Here is a 16451-nt window from a genome sequence, read left to right on the forward strand (position 1 = left end):
TATTATTTTGAAGCAGAACGGTGACACCTGATAAGGACGAGGTTGTAACAGCTCCAACAATGAGACACTTAATCAGCCTGACAGCAAATATTTCCCGGACTGATTCATTGTTCACGCCATTTATGTAAATATTCCACTTCCAGCCTCACAGATAAGAGTTCCCACTTCATTGTTACACGTTGCTGTAAATCTTATTTTTTGACTTCATTGAATTGATCGGTTTTCATTTTATTACCCAAACGATTCATCTCTCAAATCAATCAGGATTTATCAGTGAATAATTCTGAATATCTATCAGATTTGAACTATTTTTTTCTTTTGTTTCTTTTCGTTTGTTTTTCAGATTTGGTCTGAGCGTCATAAAAACCAGAAACAGAATGTAAACCATTAACAAGTCTAGTCCTGTACAGAGTGAAGAGTGATAATCAAGTCTGTGTTTTTCAATACAACAAATTGGTCAAATACTGAATTGCAAAAATTTAATGAGACAAAAACAGAAAACAATAAATTACAAGAAATTCGGATAAATAAATATTAGCTGTTTATGCATTTATGCCTTTGTGTCCATTAACAGTGCTTTGACAAAAGAACAACAGCAGTAAGAAAACAGACTTAGGAAAAAGAAGAAGAAAAAAAAAAAAGCTTTTATACGGAAACAAACTAAAGGCTGAAGTCCAGTGACCCAGACAAGGTCCAACACCAGAACAGTTTCTAACTTCATTTAAGTTCAGTCCAGGTCCAGGTTTGATCCCCATCTGGAAAACAGCTCAGCTGATCAGAGTAGAGATGGTAAACTAACTACAATATAAAGAGATTCACACTGGCTGTCCAGCATCAACTGTAACGTTGTCTTCAGAAGTTTTTAGTCAGACGTCAGTGAGCCGTCTTTTTTTTTTCCCCAATCACCAACATGATTTAGGCTTCAGTGTCTCACACTGATCACGTTTCCAATCTGGATGAAAATGTGCTGCTCGCGTCTTCCTGTTTTTCCTCCAATGAAGTGTTTGAGACGTTGAGGCTCAGGGATTTAAAAAAAAAAAAAAAAAAGTCAACAGAAGGTCAAACCTGTAAAGACTGAACACCAAAAGAGGAGCATCTCTACGAGCCGGCTCCTCCGTCGCAGGTCGGAGTGTCTCTGCAGGAGCAGCAGTATCAGGTCCACATCCTGAGCCGAGTCCTCAGCAGCTCTACGGCCCCTTCAGAGACGACACCTTCTTCTTCCGAGCAGCCAGCATCTCGTAGAACGGGTCTTTGCTGATGGCGGCTCTGCAGGTGAAATAAAAGGTTAGATGCAGTAAGCCATCGTCAGCAGCAGATTAAACAGGACTCACTTGATGCTGTTGATCCACTCGTCCTTCTCCTCTGCGGTCGGGGCAGAGATTCTGTAAAAAGTGTGGTTACCCTCGACGACGCGTCCGTCTGCCTCCGTCTTACACGCCTTGATCACCTGATCTTTGTGGTTGGGGATGAAGAGCTCAAAGCAGTTCTGTGGAGAGATCAGCACAAACAACCTGAGTCACGAGGCCGAAGCCGACAGGAAACATCTGAAACGTATGTTTGGACCTGGAGGGAAGAAGTCGACTTCCTGACGACACGAGATAAAAAGCAGAAGAAAAAAAAAATTCCTTGTGAAACGGCAAAGACTGGACCCTTGGTGCTGTTTCACTGGAGAACAGGTAAAAGAACGCTTTGAGGATATATTTAAGTGGTTTGCTGAGGAGCTTCAGCCATTGTCGTGTTTCGCAACAGAGCGTATTTACGTGTGACAACATGTGTCAGGAAGGGACGAGAAAAACGACTTACCGGTTTCTTGGAGTCATCAACTTCTCTGATGCTCAGATTTTCCAGAGGAATAATTCCTCTGGGTTCTTTATCCTTGTAAACACAGGAGAGAGAAAATAAATTACAACGTGAGAGGTCTAAGTATAACTTTTGGTTTAGAAGATATTCCAGTTCTTACTCTGCCATGCAGTCAAAACAGGAATTACTTACAGTGGTGTATTCAAAGTAGTAGAGGCAGTTATCTGTGAGAATGAACCAGCGTCTCTTCCAGGTCTTAACTCGTCCACCTGAGGAGAAACACAAGTGAGCTGCTGCCTCAGCAAACACACAACTGTAGCTGTTAAGAGTTGGTACGTAAAACTGGACAGCAACAGCGACACTCTGAAGCACAACGATGACACAAATCAGCTGCCTGATCGCGAAAGGTTAAAAATTCAGAGCCGTTAGAAGCTGATGTGAAAGAACTTTATTGGCTCTTTCACATCGAATAAAGAGTGAAATCAGACGTGAAAATGAATGATCTGTGTCTATGCTGACTAAAATGAGATGTGGAGGTGAAGGCAGACAAAAAAAGCCTGAGGGGAGTGGAGGGGGCAGCTCAGAGGCAAAGCGGTGCAGTAAAGCTGGGGAATTAAGGATACATACCTCCTGGAGTCAAAACCCATGAAACACAAACAAACAAACAAAAAAAAAAAACAACAACAACGATGAGCACAACAAAAACTGGAAGTGTCTGAATTTACAGTCAACTTTGTTCTGAGTGATTCAGCTTCCTCATGCTGTTACAGATCCAGTCCACTAGAGGGCTGTCCAACTGAACTTCAATTCATTTCACACAAACGGACTCATACCGAGTTTCAGCAGCCACCCTTCTCTGTCGGGGTTGAAGAAAGTGTGTGTGAGGTCGTTCCCATCATCCTCTGGGATCTTAAAGGGCTCGTTCTTTATGCTGTCATACAGGTTCTACAGGGATGAAACAAACACGGATGTGGGAATGTTATAAAATGGAGTACAGGTCGGTTTCATGAAGTGGGCTGAAGGCAGGCGCTGTGACGACCCAAACGACTGAAAACGTACATTTTTAAACATTTTAAAAGGTTTTGTTTTAAAATATTTATATATTTATAACCGTTGTTTAAAGGCAGATTTGGAAAACTCTGATCCTTCAGCCCGACCCGGTCAGCTGGTTTCTGCCTGTGTGGGAGTTAAATTGTCCTCCAGCGAGGGGGAATGTGTTGATCTGTGATAAGGATGTGAATAGAAAATGTTCCAGTAAAATTTGCCTTTTTGTATCTAACACACATTTCATTCACCTCATCTGGACCGAGCGTCACCTGGTGGCGTGAAGCACATGAATCGGCGTGAATGAATGAATGATCTCAGATCTGTCTCACCCTGAGCAGCTCCTCCTGCAGGTCTCCTCCGTCGTTGATTCCTCTGTTCATCGCTGTGAATTTCTGAACGGAGGGTTTGTCCTTCACGTTGGGGTTGTGTAGACTGGTGTTCAACATGATCACAGCGAACGACAACACGTAACAGGTATCTGTAAAGAAAGAAAAAAAAACTTTTAGACTCAGTATTTTACAGATGAGAGCTCAGGCAGCTGGCTCAGAGTCAGTAACACAGTTTCTTTGTCTTATCTGAGTTTTATTTCTAACGTGTGCAGGAAGTTTGAATTAAATTTTGCATTTAAAAGTGCCTGAACATAGTTCAGTGTGATTGTTTGATGACTGAAACTCAGACTGTACCTGTGCTCTGAAACACTCCGGGGTTACAGTGACAGTATCGCTGGGCGAACGCCTCCATCATGCGGTCGATCTTCTGAGCTTCGCCCGGCAGCCTGAAGCTCCACAGGAACTGCCTGAGAGCCTGAACCAGGTTCAGGTCCGTGAACTCGTGCAACTCCAGGAAGGCGTGCAGAACCTCAATGTTGAAGTTATCCCTGCATGACACAATATAAAACAAACAAACACACACACACCAGGAGGGAGAAAACAGAAGGACCACAGGATGAAGAATAGCAGCTCTGTTATGTGTGTTGGCAGCTTAGGGACGGATGAAATGAGACAAATCGTACCAACTGATTAATGGATGATCTTTTAAAACGGCTGATGCAACATAAGCTCATTTAAGTGGAGCACTATAGCTGACTGATGAGGCCTTTTTTTTTTATTTATTTTTTTTTAAACATATGAAGTTTTAGAGATTTTGACATGTCAAGTACATAAAGCAAAACGTCTAAATAATAAAATGAATAACGACTGAAGCTAAAGCAGCTGCCTCAGTTTTAGTCTCGTTGTTTTTCTTCACACGGTCGTGACCTCTGATGGAAGCAACACTTACCGCTCCCCCAGATAGTCCCCAATGGCCGTCTTATTAAGCCCCTCCCCCTTGTAGAGAAACTGAGCAATGTCGTCACTGGTGTTTTTCAGCAGCGAGCTGTCCATCAAGAAAGATATTCCCTGACGAGAGAATCAGGCCTGAATGTTACACGCTGGACGTTTTTCCACATTTTCAAAGGTTTAATTGACACTGATACTCATTCCTTGTTACACGGAGGAAGAGCCCAACGTTGGGTCGTTCTCACCTTCTTAGGATCCATGTTGAACTTCTTTCGGCCAATGGCCATCTGTTTATTCCTCTGCATGCTTTTCCTGAAAACAAAAAGTTTGAAAGAAAGAACCTCAACGAACAGCTTTACTGCAGAAATGCTGAGAAGTTTTCTTATTGACTAAAAACTCTAAAGCTTTCTAGCATCTCAGATGTGATATTTTGTGGTTTTTCTGTGTTCTATACTTCATGTTGCGATTGTTGACATCCACAGGTAACCTTGATTAAACATCTCTCAAAGCCTTACTCAGCTGCTGACAATGAGAAAGCTTTCGGCGATGTTAAAGTAGATGGACCTCTTCTGTTTACTGAATATCAGTGGGTCACCTCATGGTCTGAGAGGAGGAGGGAGTGTTTTTCTTTATTTTCTTTATTTTCTTTTCAACCCGGAGTTTCTACACATTCTTAAGCCGTTCTAAATCCCACAGCAGAGTAAACGCTGTTTTGAGCGTACGGCTGATTTTTCTGGTTTTAACTGTGAACACACTTCACTAAAACAAAGGCTGAGTGGACCACAGCCGCCTACACACACAGAAAAATGGTTGTTGAGCACCACTTTACCTCTCTTCAGTCAGGCCCAGGTTTTCAATCTCACTAGTCACTTCTGCTATCTCATCCTTCAGTCTCTGAGAGCAGACAGAGAGAGAGGAACAGAGAGAGGAAGAAATAATGTTGTCTGTTGTGTTTGGCTTCTGAGCACCTACGTGCCCGTGACCTGTGTGATGTCGGACCCTTTACATGAACCTCTGGAGGTGCTTTGATCTCAGCATTAGCAGAATTCATCACACATGGATGTCAGCACTCCCACGCTAGCTTGTACTGGACACGTGGCCCAGTAAAATCCCAGAAGAAGGCAGATGTGATTCATTCTTCGTCTCAGCAGGAGTTATGTGGAAAAGCCTCTCTGGGAGTTGTAGCACCTGTTCTGGGGTCAGAGCCGACCACCCTTTCCCTGCTCCTGCTCTTATCCCCTCAGCTGACCTAGTTTTATCAGCCCCCCCCCCCCCCAACACCCTCGCTGGTCCGTTGTCACACGGGTGGAGAGACGGGAGTATGCAGGATCAAAGACTCTGACCGGCTAAGAAAAGCTGCTCAGGCGCCGAGCTTTAGAGGAGGAAAGGACAGGGAGGGAAACAGATGGAGAAGCACTGAGCCCAGCAGAAAAGATCATACGAGAAAAAGAGACGCAGACGTTGACCAGACAGGAGTCTCAGGTCAGAGTTAGAACCAGATACAGAAACTCAGCTGTCTGGATTCCTCCATGTGTGTTTCCATGGATACTGTTCTGTATAAACTAACAGCATCCTCTGTCTCCATTACTGGGATATTTCATGGCTCATTACCCATCTGCCCCTGGGGCATGACAGGGGCGGAGCATGGGGGAGTGAAGCCCACAGCAGGACTTTACCTCAGTAATAAACTCCATCAATCTAAGAAGAGCGTCTTTGTCCTCGGGGTGTGTTTGTGTTTTGGATGCCCTGCTTGCTTACTGAGGACTAGAGACGGCGTAGATGCATTCACTGAATCCATGTTCATTAACATTTCTTTACAATTCTTTTTGGGTAGTTGGTTTGGTGAGTTTGTCTTGTTCTTCGGATTTTTAATTCAAAGGACAATTCTGATATTTCATATTTCTGTATATATTATACAGAAACACACAAACAGACTGCTCCCTTAAAGTCAGTAACTGAGGGGGACAGGAGGAGATCTGGGTCTTATGTAGTTACTTCAGCTCTCTGCCTGGAGGGGCAGTTAACACCCACACCCCTAAAACATTAGTGGTGTTTGTGGCAGCAGGATGGACAAACTTTAGATAAAGGCCCAGTTTTCTTATGTTTTACATGTGCTGCTTACAGGAATTCAACTATAAATACGCCTGACTGCAGCTTTCCAGCGACCTGGACTTTATGGCAGAGCGTCCAGATGGAAGCCTCTCCTCAGGGAGAGACGCACAAAAGCTGCTTGGTTTGTAAAAAAAGATACCTCATGAACTCTCAGACTGTGAGTAACAAGATGCTCTGGTCTGATGAAACCAAGACTGAACTGCTTGGCTTCAATTCTGGATGTCATGTCTGGTTTGCACCAGACATGACATCCAGAAGCGGTTGTCCTTCTGGACGTTTCTCCCCATTTCCATTCAGGATCTCTGGAGCTCAGCCACTTCTGTCCTCAAGGCAAACATTTCTAAAATTCTGTTTTCATTTTTTGCTGCAGCACAAAAAATGTGTGTGTGTGGTCTACCCCCCCCTCCCTCATACACATTCATCCTCACAAAGAGGATCATCTGTCTTGAATGCGTACAGTAACGCTCTGCTGGTCATACCCTTATAACCCCCTAACCTAAAAATACACACCCACACAAATTAATGTCTGTATGTATGTACGTACACACACACACACACACACACACACACACTTATGTATGTATGCCTCCCTGGCCACATTTGTCTAGACATGGAGGAACCAATCTAGTCAAGGTTGAAGAGAGAAGAAAGAACAACCTGAACAATGAGATGTGAGAAAAAGATGGAAAGGTAAACAACACAAGTGATTTTGTTCTTCAGTTAGACACAATTAAAACCGTTTAAAGGAAAAGTTCACAGCACATCTGTTTTAAAACAGTAGTCAGTAATTCAACATGAACAATGAAACAAAAACATTAATGAGGCATCAGAGAAACACGGCAGACATTTTATAGCAGCTTTGGAAGGAACCCTTTGAAAGCTGAAGCCTCAGACTAATGTTGTATTTTGTCCTACATTGTAAAAATTGTTGAACCTAACATTTAGAAAACTTTAATGTTAAAGAGGAAAATTTACAACAGTCTAGATAACCACAAGGTTCACAGCAAGGACGAAAACAAGCTCCCTTTCATTGCTGCCCAGTTGGGGAAGTATTTGGTCCAAGACAGAAAACAGAAATAGACTCCAGATGAATGCAGCTCACGTTTAACTGAACCTGGTTATTTTAAGGGGATGTAATATTGGTGAACTGGCTTTGTCATGTTTGTCTGGCCTAATGCACAATTACCTTTACTTGTTTACCTACAGATTGATTCACAACCAAACAAACTACTTAAAAAGGTTAAATGCGTGATTGAAAAGGATTCAGATTCAACAAAAGCCCGGACACAGACTAAGCACTCTGAGTGCTGCTCTTACTTGGATGTCCTGCAGGAGCTCCTGTTTTCTGCGGCGGATGCTCTCCAGCTCCTGTTTCTCCTCTGGACTGAGGTCATCAGGCACTGAGCAGAGGAGAGAGAAGAGCATGTAACACTCAAAAACAAAGATGAAATATTACACACACACACAAGTGCACGTGAATATGAGAGACCTGAGAGTCCCAATGCTCTGGATCACTATGGCAACACAATCTTTGATCCATCAACCACCCTGACATCTAAACCTTAAAATACGGGATGAAATCAAAGCCCGTTTATATAAATTTACTCACACACAAGCTGAAACATAACGACTGCTGGCCATAGTAGAACTGCTCAGTGAGGAGGGGGACACAACAAAAACAATTAATTCTTTTTTTCCTATATTTTGGGTGTAAGGGTTTCCCCTTTACAGCTAAAAGTGAAATTTATGTTTTCCCTAACTGAGTAGCAATTGTAAAAACAGGCAGCTTTAAAGGCCACTGAAACTCTGGAGAATAATGACAGAAATCGTGTAGGTGTGACACAGACACTGAACTCCTCTGCAGAGAAGAATGGGAGGAAACTTGCCAGAAACACATGAAATATTTTTAATTTTTCTTTAATCAGAGTAAAGGCTTTCGTGTTTAACTAGGACTAAACCACACAGTTCAGTGGCTGCTGCAAAGATGCAACACAACAACACCAGAGTGTCCAACACGTGACAAACTTCTAAAATATACTAAAATCAAAAGAAAAGATATTTTCACACAGCTTTTCGTCATTTATTACCTGAGGCAAACACATACTTTCATGATCAATTACTCTGCTGAGTGTTTTCCTGATTCCTCTCTCAGCTGACAAACCAGATGTGAACCGAATGTCCAAGTGAGTCACTTTACTGAAATGCATGAAAATCTTCACATTTGAGGAAACATCATGCAACAAATGATTCAATGATCATCTCGTTAGCTGCTGTTAAACAAGTTGTCAAATGACTAATGAATTAATTGTTACAGTTTGAACTAACTAGCCTTCATTGGAACGCAACAGCAAATGAGTGATAATATGAAAATGGTACGTTAGTCTTGATATCTTACTGCATCTGTTACGCTCAAACATCCTTACTGTCCTCCTCCCTCCATATAAAACACACCCCTAACTGTACATGACCAAATGTGTGGTCTGATAGATCAGAAGCTAAAGAGGCAGACAGACACACATAATATCTGCAGAGGAATGATAAGCTGAAGAGGAAAAGGCCGTTTGTGGTGTTTCTTAAGAAAACATGAGAGCGGAAAAAAGAAAAGAGAACAATATGAAAAGGAAACAGAGGCAAAAGTTCGTCCGTCTGCTGATCTGCATATTTTATGTCTAAAGATTTCAAAATTTCATTCCTTTTCACTGTCGGCTGTAATTGCTGCTCCTCTCCCCCGGCTGCCTCATAAGGACGTCTCTGCTACAGCTATTCTCTCCAGCCCAAATGAGAAGAAAAGGCAACATTTGTGCAGAGAGAAGTAAGAAGAGGTCACAGAGGACGAGTCAAGCTGTGCTGCTGCTGCTGCTGGTCAGCCTCATTAGAGGAGTCACGCTGTCCTTTTACTTCCCCATCATAACCAGGTTGCTCTGTGTCAACCTCTGGAGCAATTCAAGGAAACAAGGTCATTTAAGATCGGGTGTGACTGAAGTGTTGAGACATCATGACAGCAGAAATACATCAAAAGTGCCAAATACAGTAAAATGATCAACCCGAGTAAAGGGCAATCATTTTTGGTTAAAATTGCACGTCATGTTTGATGTGACTACTTGCTGCTTCTCCTTTCTTTGTAAAAGTAAATATTTTTCTGACAAACTTCAAATCAGAAACTAGTGAAGGGAAATTCCTCTATTGTCTGACACTTTGAAGAACAAACTCTAGGAACATGAACAAGTTATCAACTGATGAGTCGATGATGAGAGCAGCCCAAAAACAAAGTAATCAACTCCAGTTAGTCTTTTATGTTGTACTTTTATCTTCAATGTTTCTAATCTCCGGTCTCATTTAAAAATTAGGTCTTGATCTCAAAGCGACTTCCACTGGGGCTTTTTTGGAATAAGTCCAACCAGACAAAAGAATATTTCTTCCATGGTACTCCCCCTCTGACTAAAGGAAAATACTAAAAAGCCCAATGTGGTGTGACAGGTGCTGCAGGCTTGGATACTGGTGTTATTTACATACTGCCAACACACAGACACTGACACACTTGCTCATAACACACATGCCCCTTGCTCAGGGAGAAAGCATTAACTAGGCCGAAGTAGCTCTTATTATAAACCTGAGGACGAGAATAACACACCATTGTGAGCAGGGTGGCAGTGAAACTGGCATTCACCCTCACTTCCTCTATTCTGGCTCTTCATTGACAGAGAAAATAACAGTAGATTAACGTTGGTTCACTAAACACTGTCATCTCATCACAAAGAAATAATAAAAACGCACACTTACGCTCTGACATAAACGTCCATCTTTGGGGCTCCTCAGTCAGCTGCCCAGCATAGCCTTGATGTCCCAGAGCGTGTTTATGTTCCAAAGTAATGGGACACCCTGTCATAGCAATACTGATGACCAGCTGCTCGGGACAACCAACATATCCAGAATTGTGGTTCATTTCTGTCTTACTCCCACAGCTCTGTTTGTAAGTTATGCAACGCGTCACATCTTTTGTCAGACGCAATGACAGGAAAAAAAAAAAACAACCCCATCAATCATTTGTTACCAAATCATACATTGTGATGGGATTTCCAACTCTTATGAGGTGAGATTTCAGAGGAAGATATGACAGCGCACACATGCACGCACGCACGCACACAGACAGGCAAACACACACATGCACACTAATTCAAAGGAGTTTCAGCAAAATAAGCCTAAAGCAGAAGTAATGATGACACATTTAACACCTACACATTTGTGTCACACTCCCGAGGTCTGTACCACAGAAAGTGTTTTACCATCAGTCTGACTGCAGCTGAAAATACTCACAACCAGGGTTTGAGTCTCACTGCAGATCCAGGGTCTGCAAAGTTGCCTGGCCTAGTCACCAATTCCAGTATAAAACAGTTTATGTCTTGCAGTCCAGTCTGGTGTTTCCAACAGCAGAGTAATAATCCAGTCCAGCCTGATTTTTCCAACCCCAATCCTGTGGTCCTCTAGTCCAGCCTCCCAGGCTCTATAATCCCTGGGCACCCATTTCAGAAGGGAGCAGGCCTGCAGCTAAGTGACGATGAGTGTGAGTGTGAGTGTGTGTGTGTGTGTGTGTGTGTGTGTGTGTGTTTGTGTGTCTGAGAGGCAGCAGAGAAAACCCTTGAACCCTCATCTCTCTCTCCCCCATCCCACCCACAGTCCATTCTGACTCCTCCCTCCTTCAGTAAGCATCAAACACAGGCTCCCCCACGTGGACACCAGCGTCCGAGGGAGGAGGACGAGGCGGTGCAGTTCTGCGTCCGTCTTAAAATCATGTACGACATACGTGGGGGGCAGATCCTGAATCTGGCCAAATTAGATCGGAGGTCTTTCTACTTTCTCTGCTCATCACATGTGTTTTCTTGCTAAAATGAACACACACACACCAACGACCAGAGGCAGCTGACCCAGAACCCAAGGCAAAGCAGTGCGGTTATGATGGCAACATTATTTGTTCGTCTTTCAGCTTCCTGTGCCATTAACAAGGCAATTATTGTCCACTTCAGTTTTTACAAAGCAATAATTGTCCCTCTCAATATACCCTGGCCCAAGGACAACAAGCTCGACCAAGTGATATAACCCTGTGGTCATGGTAAACTCCCTGATGACTGATCGCATTCATGCAGCCTTAAGGCTCAAAAGGTCCAATGAGCAAGGAAGCAGAAACAAATCCAACAACAGGGGAGGAGAAAATGTGCACTGGGACAGAAAATCAAAACAGAAAGCAAGAAAAAGACAACAAATGGGCCGGCAGTGGTGTGACTATTCTTACACACAAGTGGAGAGAGAAGCGATCTGTTGCTCCTACTGGACAGCAGAAAACCTTTCCTAAAAGCAAGCGTGCGTTATTGATCACATTTTCCTCACTTGACACTTATTTGAGCCATGTTGACTGACGTTTCCCAGCAGACAGAAACAGACACCTATGTGGAAAACCACATCCTGTGAGAGGAAACAGCTGTGAGGAAGCCAGAACTGAACTCAGTGTTTTTACTGTTTCTCTCCCTGTGCTGACCTTCTGCAGTCTCTCCACCAAAGTGTCCAACTCTTATGCCACACAATCAAAAAACAACCATAAAGCCAAGTTATGCAAAATAAAAATAAAAAAAGGGAACAACTCCTTCATTTCCTACCAACAAATGGTCGCACTGACTGTATTTATAGACACAATAAGCACAAACCCCCATGAGGCCTGGCTCCGATCCAGATTAATAATAATGGGTCTCTTGTGCCAGTGGATGAGGACTGACAGAGTATGAGCCAATCAGTCAGACGGGGACTTGTTGCTGGAGAAGTTTATCCAGATGATCACAGACCAAAGAGCCTGATGAAGAGCTTCAGTTGTGATGCTACCAGTTAAAGTTGCGTTAGCCTGGTTAGCTTCTAAGTTAGCTCCGCTCACTGGAGCCTAACCGGGACAGGCGACTCACCAACTCCGTCTTCCGACTTCAACACCATGGCTGTGCCGCCGACTGGCCCCGGGCAGGAGACCTGCGGTGTTTTCTTCTGGTTTAAAGTGACTTTAACGGTGGAAAAGTGCCGGTGCTTCGGTCCGTCGGTCGCCGTTAAACCGGCAGTCGGTGACAACTGTCCGGACAGACGGCCGGCTGAAGGGGGATGACGTAGGAGGGGCCGCCGGGGCAACAGCCAATCAGAGAGCAGCTCAGCACTGCTGCTGACATCTAATTATAATCTAATTTCCTATAATTTATTTATCTAATTATCGATCTATCCATCTATCTAATTACATATAATTTATTTAACTAATTATCTATTTATAATCCATCTTCTTTTTCTTTCATCTAGCTTCTTTTACTGTTTATCTTTTGCACAGTGTTGTTCTTCTCTTATTTAGCTTCCTTGGGTTTCCATGTTTTTACGTCTCATTGTTTCTTTTCTGTGTGAATGATGTTTGTATGTGAACAACAGACCTTGGGTTAGAGGAATACTCTGCAGGAAATATCTAAATCTCAGAGAAAATCTCATGCAAGAAACTGACATGGAATCTATCTGGTTTTAAACTCCAACATGAACCTCGCAGTGCCCTAAAATATGAGATTGTTAAAAAAAAACAACTTTGGCAAAGTCAAAATTGTGAATTATCAAGTTAACATTTTAACTTTTAAAGTCCAGCTTGTGCCTGAAGTTTTAGTTTTATTCTTTCCTAGTTCTGAGTTTCCAAGTTACATGTTTGATTTACACTAACATTTCTTGATTCTGCCGTACTGTTTCTGTGTGGAAAAAAAAGTTTTATTTGTTTCGGGTGAGGAATAAGTGTTAATGTTTCTAGTTTTCAGGTTTTTGCACTCCACCCTGTTGGCATGATGACAGACTTGGCAGGGACATACATTTCTCTCCATTCAAGCAGGAAGAGGATGTTCGACATAACACGGCTGAAATGAATCGAGTTTGAAATAATATCCTCTTCACCTGCAGAATAAGGGGGACGCCTTTATCCAAATGGGTGTGAAGACCCAAGGAAGCAGGTTTGATATGAGAGATGGATGGCTTGTGTGTGAAGGGAGAGAGGAAGGGAGAGGAGAGGATGAAGGGAAGGATGGAGGAAAGGAGGGCGCAAGGATTGCAGCTGTGGGTTTCAATCAGTGCTTTATTCAGAGTTTGGACAGACCAAAAACAGGATATGTTTGGGAAAGACGAGGAAGAGCTGCTGCAATTTAACAGCTTAAAGGCTCGGCTCACCCAAGTAAAGGAGAAATTTGATTTCCTCCTCTCGTAAAGCTCAGATGGAGAAGCATTTTCAAGAGGAACTCTTCCTCATTTGTACATGGGTGGAGGTGTCTGGAAACACGGGCGCTATCTGCAGCTCTAAGGACGATAAAGAGGACTTTTCCAGATAAATGAATGAATGGTAAGCTGTTCTCAAAGGAAGCCACTGATGGAGTGAATCCTCTTCGCTCAATGAAAAACTTCTCTGTTCATGTTGAGGCCTTGATGGTAAAAATAATAAATAGGAGGGGGGAATACCAGCCACAGAGAGAAAAGTCACAAGCCTGTATTGCCAATGGTGATATCCTGACTGCTTTCATTGTGTAACGGCTTTTGAATGAGCAGCATGAAGTGAAAGAGTGTAACAAAGCACCTGCGCAGAGGGAGAACAGTGGGCAGCGATGGAGATTATGTCACCGAAGCACCCACTGGGGAGGAGGATCCTGGACCAGAGGATGATGGGTGTGCGTCATGTTCTCGAATCAAGCCCACCATCGCGTGCACACACACACACACACAGTTTGCCTGAGTCATGTGTGTACATGACCACAAAAATGTCAAAAACACAGCATGGCACACACACACACACACACACACACTACACAGTGCTCTCTGTCTTGATAACCCAACTATAAATCACCACGGCAACTGAACACTGATAGCACTTTGTGCCAGTCTTGCTCTCCATGTACTGTCATTTAAAGGCCTTCCATCAAGAGTCGCACAAAAGGAGCAGAAAACCAGCCAAAAACCTAAAATATTAACAATGATGATACTCAATTTGAATTCAGGTTTCACTTTTTCTTTGCTCTTGTACACAGTTCTCTCGTCCACATGCACCTCATGTTCAGCCATCAGATGGGTTTCTCATCATTACTTCAACAAAGTATGATGGCGCCAGGAATCAAAACACAGACGGCAACAAATCTTTAAATCAAATGATCCTTTACAGAACAGCTCAACTATTTCTACACACAAATACAGCCGTGATGTAAAACAAGTGACTCTAAATGTGGTTTATTTACATTTAAATCAGTTTCATTTTACATTCACATTAACACTTTGTGCTGCTTTTCTCTCAGCACGTGATAAATGAATAAAGTTATGTTAATAGAAATAAAATGAAGGAATTGAGAAAGGATGTTGGGTGCTTCTGAAGGTGAGTGTTGTGTTACCTGTGGCTGCAGCAGGCGCCCCTGGTCGCACTGTAGGGCAGAGAAAAGCCTGGAAACTGGAGGCACACAGCTCACTGACAGTCCCCATCACAACACGGCCACTTCAGGAGTTTGTGCTTAAAAAAACAACGTCTCAGGCTGACGGTTTCCTCTCAGCATCTCCGTTCTTCACTCCCCCACCGTCGGTCGGCATCACACTGGACTGAAAAAGGAGACTGATCCAGCCTCGGGCTCCACAGCGGGAAGCTGATTGAGTGAACGAGCTCCGGTGTTTTCTCCTCCGACTGCTGCCAGACTCTGACAGACTCTCAGAAAAACACTCGCCGCTCTCTCTCCTCCCTCCTGCCTCATGTTCTCACACTTGACCTCACTCCTGAATTCAGCCTAACGCGCTCCACACTTCCACTACTGCTCACACAAAAACCCAGCACCCTGTCAGACCTGTCAATGGACGTTACAAAACAGACTGAAAAAACAAAACAAAACAACAACTGCACATAAAAACACACATGAGGAACAGACGTGCCGCATATAGAAACACACCCACTGCTGTGTTACTTTGACCAGTTGTCGAAGTATTCTTGGAAGTGGTGACAAATGGACACACACATGCACACAAACTCTTATCCTCCTGCTTCACACCCCCACACACCCAGTTTTATTTTGTCAGAGCTGACCAAACACACACACAAAGGCAGACACCTGATTTATATTGTATATTGTATATTTACACCGTTTACTGCAAATGTAAAATATTCACAATATAACAATTAGCATGAGTTCACTTAACTTCTTGAAGTACTCAATTTAAAAATTGTAACTTGCCCACCTGTAGTCATACATGTTTTGAGCAACAGAGCTAAATCTGATTTAAGTAGCACATAAAACAAATTCAGCTTATTCCAGATAAAATGTCTCAATGATCGAAGCAGCAGCTGTAATGGCTGCAGAAGTGTCCTTCAGTGTATTAGTAGCAGAAGCCAAAGTTGGATTACCAGCCTGGCATCTGTCCCAAAGGCCCCCGGCTCAGGCAGCGTCAGCTGGTTTGTGGTTTTTGTTTCTTTCTTTGTTGTGAACTTACAGAACTACGATGTGAACTGACATGACAATGGGAAGCCTTGATGTGGCTCCTGTGGTTTATTTTCAAGTCTTAAAAGAGGGTCCCTGCACGTTGCACATAGATTCAGGTTAAATTGAAATCAGACTTGAACAGCGCGCTTCATTTAACCTCAACAATGTTTTGTAAACAGAATAAATGTAGCAGTGAGAGTCAGCAGTGATTGCAGTAGAAGCAGAAACACAACGAGAGGCTTCCCCCCTCCTGATCTTATGTCATGTTGTCTGCTTCCAGTCATACAAACGCTGTGTGTGAACGTGAAACAGCATCTCTGTCACATGTGCTACGATTCCCATGAGCGTCTCTTTCACTCGTTAAATCTATTTGTGTCTGTGATCCATGCCCCCCCCCTCTCTTTGACGCTGACCTCTTTCTGTCACACTTGACCCCCCCGCCCCTGCCTCGGGTGATGACACACCCTAACGATACAAAACTGCACATGGTAGAATATTACCATGGCAAAAAAATAACACTCATGATAGCTTTTATTGAAAATGACACCATGTGCTGCCACAAATCGTCTGTAATTTCACTATCAAGGTGCATTTTGTTGCTTCAAGAGTTTCAAACTCACTAAACTACTTTTCTAAAGCAAATCTAAATGCTCTGAGACCGCTTTATACCCAACTATAAATATAAATCGAGCACATTCAGCTTTAGAAACCAGGCGTCACAGGAGGC

The 16451-nt window shown here is 43.2% G+C and overlaps 1 protein-coding gene across 6 annotated transcripts; it reads right to left on the reverse strand.

Annotated features, from left to right (window-relative positions):
- Positions 1-465: 465 nt before the first annotated feature.
- cyth1b (cytohesin 1b) lies at positions 466-14833 on the reverse strand. Of its 6 annotated transcripts, none has more exons than XM_029527080.1 (13): positions 14654-14833; positions 7554-7636; positions 4954-5018; positions 4370-4436; positions 4126-4244; positions 3531-3724; positions 3177-3325; positions 2634-2745; positions 2428-2430; positions 1993-2069; positions 1804-1875; positions 1332-1486; positions 466-1266 (listed from the first exon to the last, which is right to left on the reverse strand). In XM_029527080.1, the coding sequence occupies exons 1-13, from the start codon at positions 14739-14741 to the stop codon at positions 1188-1190; spliced, it is 1263 nt and encodes a 420-aa protein (XP_029382940.1). In that variant the 5' UTR covers positions 14742-14833; the 3' UTR covers positions 466-1187. The 6 variants fall into 6 exon arrangements, with proteins under 6 accessions (XP_029382940.1, XP_029382943.1, XP_029382942.1 ...); XM_029527083.1 differs by lacking the exon at positions 14654-14833 and adding an exon at positions 12182-12350; XM_029527082.1 differs by lacking the exons at positions 2428-2430; positions 14654-14833 and adding exons at positions 10017-10115; positions 10551-10841 and having other exon boundaries at positions 1993-2071; positions 2633-2745.
- Positions 14834-16451: the final 1618 nt, after the last annotated feature.

Source organism: Echeneis naucrates, chromosome 19 (genome assembly GCF_900963305.1).
Source record: "Echeneis naucrates chromosome 19, fEcheNa1.1, whole genome shotgun sequence".
Classification (NCBI taxonomy): domain Eukaryota; kingdom Metazoa; phylum Chordata; class Actinopteri; order Carangiformes; family Echeneidae; genus Echeneis; species Echeneis naucrates.

What these genes read in the sequence shown, in the direction of transcription:
- cyth1b (XM_029527080.1), bottom strand. Translation starts at nt 14,741, where the DNA reads ATGGGGACTGTCAGTGAGCTGTGTGCCTCCAGTTTCCAGGCTTTTCTC. An exon ending in CTGGGCCTGACTGAAGAGAG is followed by an intron (nt 4,437 to 4,953) that starts GTAAAGTGGTGC and finishes TTTTGTTTTCAG; the next exon opens with GAAAAGCATGCAGAGGAATA. An exon ending in TGCAGGAGGAGCTGCTCAGG is followed by an intron (nt 2,746 to 3,176) that starts GTGAGACAGATC and finishes TCATCCCTGTAG; the next exon opens with AACCTGTATGACAGCATAAA.